The 6242-nt window shown below is 32.9% G+C and overlaps 1 protein-coding gene across 1 annotated transcript; it reads left to right on the forward strand.

Moving 5' to 3' along the window:
* The first annotated feature begins 1266 nt into the window (after positions 1–1266).
* Positions 1267–5227, forward strand: LOC149143203 (gibberellin 3-beta-dioxygenase 2-like). The gene is made up of 3 exons (XM_089449602.1): positions 1267–1910; positions 3940–4261; positions 4871–5227. Exons 1-3 carry the CDS (start codon positions 1306–1308, stop codon positions 5105–5107), a joined length of 1164 nt encoding a protein of 387 aa, XP_089305728.1. The 5' UTR covers positions 1267–1305; the 3' UTR covers positions 5108–5227.
* The last annotated feature ends 1015 nt before the right edge of the window (positions 5228–6242 follow it).

Below are 6242 nucleotides of genomic sequence, written 5' to 3' on the forward strand. Positions count from 1 at the left end.
TTGGAAACAAACCCTTGTAGTGGTTGGAAACAACCCCTTGTCATGACTAGCTTACTTGTAGAGATGACTTGCCCAAAATAGTTTATGCTAATAGTGGTTGGAAACAATCCCATGTCATGATGGGCCTCCTTGCCGACATATTTCAAAAATTTCCCAAAAAAATTTATAGTAGTGATGGTTCGAAACAACCTTTGTCATGACCAGCCTACTTGATTAGATATGTTAAAACTTACCATGTGAGTGAGACCGCCCAAGAAAATTAATAGTAATAGTGATTGAAAATGACCCTTTGTCAAAGGAAACTAGTTGCCTAAACTTGTGGAGAGTTACCCAAATGTATCATGTAAATACGAGACTGTTCTAATTGCGGATTCCTCGAGCCAACAAATTATTTTTAATTTTATTAGTTTGTTGAATTCACCCCACCCTGATCATAGGAATTCCTATGGTGAGGCCGGGGGATTTTATTCACAGTATAAAGAATTTGCAGACAAAATAGAATGATGTTAACGTAGAAACGTATCAGCTAGAAAGGCGCTTAGGACACAGCGATGATTTTGTTTGTGAGGGTGAGAACTGGTCAATCTCAGAGAAGACAAAGGCGAGTAGGACAGAATGGTTGCAGAGTGAATATAAAGGAATCGAGGATGACATTGACATGGAATCTCAGAGAAGACAAAGGAGAGGCGTAGGACTGAGTGGTTGCTGTATGAATATAAATGGATCGAGGATGAGATTGACCTGGATACCGGATCTGAGGCAGAATTGTGGGAAAATTGTTCACGTGAAGGGGAGTGAGCAACAACAATTTTATAATAGAAGAGGAAGTGATGGCTACTTTGGATGCTTTTTCCTAGAGTTTGTTCAGCGTTGGTTTGTTTGATTGTGTGTTTGATATGGAGGCAAACGCCAAATAGACACACACCAAATGGTTTGGCCAACTGCCATCTCATCAATCAACACTCACTTGGCTTTTGTTCGGCCCCCACATGAAAATCCAGTTAAAAACACACTCTACGATACCATTCTACCCCTGTTGTTTTCCTGCAAAAACACCATGCGCGACACAGCTTCGGCCAAACCCACGACTGGATTTCCCATTAAAAAATGTATATATGATTACCGCAGCATCTTTTTTATCGAATTTAGGCGGCTAAGATGAGGTGAATTATTTGCTTGGTGTCTTGCTGTCAAGGCGATTATACTCGACAATTTAATAAGCTTTAGAGATTGTCTGGAGCAGCTTGGGGCTGGCTGGAATCACATGGCACTGAACTTTGAAATTGCTGCGTTATTTTGTCATACATGGCTGCGCTACTCTATATACTCTCCACCATCATACACCATACTGTATCAAGCCTCTACTCACTTCAATTCCTCTCAGTGCTCGGATTTGATCCTGTATCTCAGAAATTTCTAGATATGCCATCATTATCTGATGCATTTAAAAGTGTTCCTGTTCAGTGTAAGGAACCAGACATTAGCTCAATGGACGAGGTTCCAGAATTGTATTTATGGCCACAAGAGAATCAACAAGCCTTGGAAGAGAACATTGGTGTTGATATACCAGTAATTGACTTGCAGCATGGAGTAACTAGTAGAGCATCAGCAGGCTCTGTAATAGAGTTGCTGCGAGCTGCCTACGAGGAGTTTGGTGTGTTTCAGATTGTTAACCATGGAGTCTCGCAGCAGCTGCTGGAAAGAGTAGAGAATCAAGGGCGGCGCTTGTTTTCGCTTCCGCTGGACCAAAAGATCAAGGCACGACGATCCCCTGATGGAGTTACTGGCTATGGTATGCCCAGGATTTGCACATTCTTCGACAGGCTTATGTGGTCAGAAGGATTTACGTCCATTGGATCTCCATTAGAGCATGCAGAGAAGCTTTGGCCGGATGACTACCAGGATTTCTGGTACTTATAATTCTTCCTCTTCATTATGTTAGTTTTAGTTTTGAAATTGGTTACTGCAACACGACTTTCGCTGATTAATACACCACCTTCTGCAAAATTAGCATTTAATATGTGATAATTGTTGCTTTATCACCACTGGTATAACCCGCGAGGTTTTTTTTGAGATTCATGGTTTGTATGCTTTTTTCGGTTTAATACGCAGCATTCGCACCTAGGCACAACGATAGAGACATTATTACAGAATGTTTGGACAAAAAAAATTCATGGGAGCCATGGGAGTGAAGTTTCGTGGACACATTTTGATTATAAAATTTTAGTATTATTATTGATAGTTTTTTTTGGTGGTAGTGAAGTGTTGGTATTAGTTAGAAACTTTACAAGAGACAAGAAAAAGAAAACAACTAAATAGAAGAAGTGTTCACTCTTGTCTAATACGCATAGTACAGTCCAAATAGTCCACTCCAAAACAATTCAACAAAAAAATCTACACTCATAAATTTTACTCTTACCATTAGATTTTAATGATGGTGTCTTGAACATTTCTTTTTCCAAAACCTGTGAATTAACTACCATGTGTTTATTGAATTTTCTTAAATTTAGTGATGGAGTGTTACAAACTATATATAAACTAAAATTTTGGAATCATTTTAAAAATAAATGTTAATGTTAAAAATATCGACATTGTCATTAAAAATAAATTATTTAATTTTATATTTTATTAATAGTAATTATTTATTTATATTTTTAATATAATTTTAAAACAAAAATATTGTTAATTTTTAAAATTTGTTATTCAATTTATATAAAATAATATTATTTAATTATTTTTTATAAATGTGTTTAAGTAGATTTTTTTAATATATAAAAGTAAAAAAATATTTATAATAACATTAAAAAATTTTATGAACAATAAAACCAAAAAAATGTAATTATGATGATTAGGATGATTAATGTTTCATAAGATTAATATGGTCTATCGGACATTAAGAAAATAATAAATTAATTGAAATTCTTTAATATTTTATTTTTATGATAAAAAAAAGGAGATAAGTCTTTCTAGATCCCTTGGCAAGAAGATTGATATTATAAAAAATATTTTGAAAATTAAAAGAGACGTGAGTAAGTTAAAATATATAAAATTTTAAGATATATAAAATCTTATACATTTTCAAACTAAATAATGTATGCTCTAAAATGTAAATGTAAATGTAAAATTATTAATTATTCACTAAATAAATATAAATTTTATTAAATGTATTGTGAATTTTCTTATGGTTGATTTTGATTAAATATTTATTAATTCTAATTTAATTTAATTGATTAATTTTAATAAAATAAAAATTACAATAATTAAAATATTTAAATTAATTTTATAAAAAATTAATTAATTATTTTATTATCCAATTTTAAGGTCACTGTTAAGTCAAACACTAAATTGGTGTATGAGACCCCTTGTTTGTGGGTCAAGAGATTTGATTGCTAAGTCTAGCAAAACATACATACTTTACCTTTCAGATTTTGAAATGTGATCTCTTAAGAAAAAACACATACTCTTAACCATTAAACCCACTCAAACTATCAAACTATAAATATATATAATATTATTGCTCAATATCAATAAAATACCAAAATTCATGAAATAAATTTTATTGTACCGATCACTGTTGTGAACTGTTTAGTCAATTCACTATTGATAGGTACCTTCTATTCTCTAGTATACTGATTGATATACTGATTGATTTATGTTATTAAAAAAAATCAAAATATGTCAAAATTTAATCTGTTAATTTAGTATTGGACACAATTCTCCAACCAAAATAAGTTCACACTGTCCCTTGAACATACAGGGAGGTCCCATGAATAAAGTCAATGTTGTGGGCTGCGTAGTGGTAATGTACTTATTAAATTTTTTATTACATAATAGATATTTTAGATATTTTCATATTATCAGTTTGCTGCGTGAGCATTCTGTCCTAGCAATATTTCTGAACATGATATGGACGTCTTCTAACGCCACTGCCCTCTACAGTGAGACCATAGATGAATACGATCATGCAATGAAGGATCTGGCTAGCAAGCTGATGTCGCTTATACTAGCAAGCCTGGGATTGAGGCAAAGAGATTACAGTTGGGGCGGCGACAATTGTGCAGCATTGCAGATGAACCACTACCCTTCGTGTCCCCGGCCAGCCCAAACAATGGGCATGGCCGAACATACGGACTCCACTTTCTTGACTGTCCTTTACCAGGGAAGCGTCCAAGGCCTTCAAATCAAGCGCTCAGATGGCATGTGGACTGTTGTCCCTGCCATACCCAATGCATTTGTCGTCAACGCTGGAGATCTTTTGCAGGTAACCATCACAAACAACTAGTACTGCTCGTCCTTTCATGGCTATCAAAAAACTGTTACTATTCAGGTATGCATGTAATGTATGAAGAGTTCAGTTGAGAATAGTAGTTCGAGCTTAATATTATTAAAGTGATGTAGTTAGTTGAAGAAAAGTAGGTATAATTAGAGTTTGTATGATTTGGTTTGGTATTTATATAGGAGTTTCGCTGGAAAGGTTTTCAAAAAGTCATCTTATAGACAACTGCATTTATATATTTATAGTTAGTTAGGTCACTATGGAAAAGAAAAAACATACTTTAATAAATGTGTATGGAAAACAAAATTTATATACTTATAGTTAGTTAGGTCACTATGGAAAAAAAAAAACATACCTTAATAAATGTGTATGGAAAAGAAAGACTTAATAAATGTGTATAAAAAAAAATTATGAATAAAAACAGTTTGGAATGGATTTACAAATAATCCCATCTTGATAGTTAAAATCCATTTACAAGTAATCCCCACCCTTGTATAAGGGCAACTTGTGTTTGGATGCTTACCTGTGCCCCTGACTATCAAAAAAAAATGTTGCGAAGAATAATATATATGATTGAATTTAAATTGCACGCAGGTTCTGAGCAACGGCAGATACAAAAGTGTGGTTCATCGAGCCGTTAACAGCATCAAGCCCAGACTTTCATTTGCATATTTATGGGGTCCTCCTCTAACTGCTGTCATAGAGCCTGCGCCACAGTTAGTCGATTCCAAGCACCCTCTCTTATACAGAGCACTTAAATGGAATGAGTATCTGGTTGTGCGGGCCAAGCATTTCGACAGAGCCCTCGAATTCTTCAGAAACGTTCAATAAGCTGACAACGATAGGCATTGCATCTTGTCGATGTGCATCTTGCTGAATCCAATTATTTCACCACTAAGACCAGTGGCTCATTCCAAAACAAAATATTGAAGAAGCCCACATATTGCATTGCCGTACGTTCTCGCTGTGTTCCCAGAATATGTACATTTTACGATCGCCTGTTGTACAGTTCTTCACCTGTTTGGAAGCCCATTGTAATTTTGATACTTCGGTTGAATTACACAGGTCATTGTAATTTTGATACTTTGGATGAATTATATATCTAAAAAATATATTTTTGTGACCTTGGATTTCAACTAAGGTTAAACTGGAAAAATATCCACAATGAGAACAAACTTCAGCGAGGCCCCAGAAAGCGAACAAATTGAATGAAAATGTAGCGTTTTAATTGTGGTGCAAGTTGGAATTTCATGGTTGCATGCATAACATTCCTGTTGGTAAAATAAAGGAAAAACCATTTTAAAAAATTGGATGGTAATGGATGATGACTTTATATTAGGTTGGAATTTGATTTAATTACTAAAATTTATAAAAGCTTAAATATTTTATTTTTTTGGATTTGAATATGTGAGGTTTGGATTTGAATATGTGAGGGAAATTTTTATTTGTGAGATCAGTTATTATACAATAATTTGATTATTAAAATTTATACATGTATATATGTGGTGTTTTTTGTTTTTTTGTTTTTTTTTTTTAAGTTGTATGTTCAAAACCAGATAGGTAGAGTATGTATATCTTTGTAGACTTAACAATGAAATAACTGGGGAGAAGTGGATCCCTTGTCCCACAAACAAAAAAGCCTTATTCACCAATTTAGTGTTTGACTTGGCAGTGGCCTTAAAATTAGATAATAATAATAACTTTTTTCATCTTTAAATTTAAACATATTATTTTATATATTTTCTTAACCATTAAACCTAGAAATTATAATATTTAACTTTCAATTTATTAAAAAATATATATATCATAAAATTTAAAAATAATTATCAAAAAATTAACCAAACACACAACATCAAAAGTGCATACTTTATTTTATAATTATTAAAATATTATTATCTAATAAAAAAAATCAATTTTAGAAAATTCCGCCCATCATATATATTTGGTTTATTTGCATTTTAGATTT

This window comes from Pinus tabuliformis, chromosome X, assembly GCF_031772625.1.
Source record: "Pinus tabuliformis cultivar Carrire ecotype Pingquan chromosome X, CPIR1, whole genome shotgun sequence".
Taxonomy (NCBI): domain Eukaryota; kingdom Viridiplantae; phylum Streptophyta; class Pinopsida; order Pinales; family Pinaceae; genus Pinus; species Pinus tabuliformis.

Coding starts and splice junctions, on each gene's coding strand:
- LOC149143203 (XM_089449602.1), top strand. CDS start 1,306: ATGGCTGCGCTACTCTATATACTCTCCACCATCATACACCATACTGTA. Junction 1,911..3,939: donor GATGACTACCAGGATTTCTG/GTACTTATAATT, acceptor TGCCCTCTACAG/TGAGACCATAGATGAATACG. Junction 4,262..4,870: donor ACGCTGGAGATCTTTTGCAG/GTAACCATCACA, acceptor AATTGCACGCAG/GTTCTGAGCAACGGCAGATA.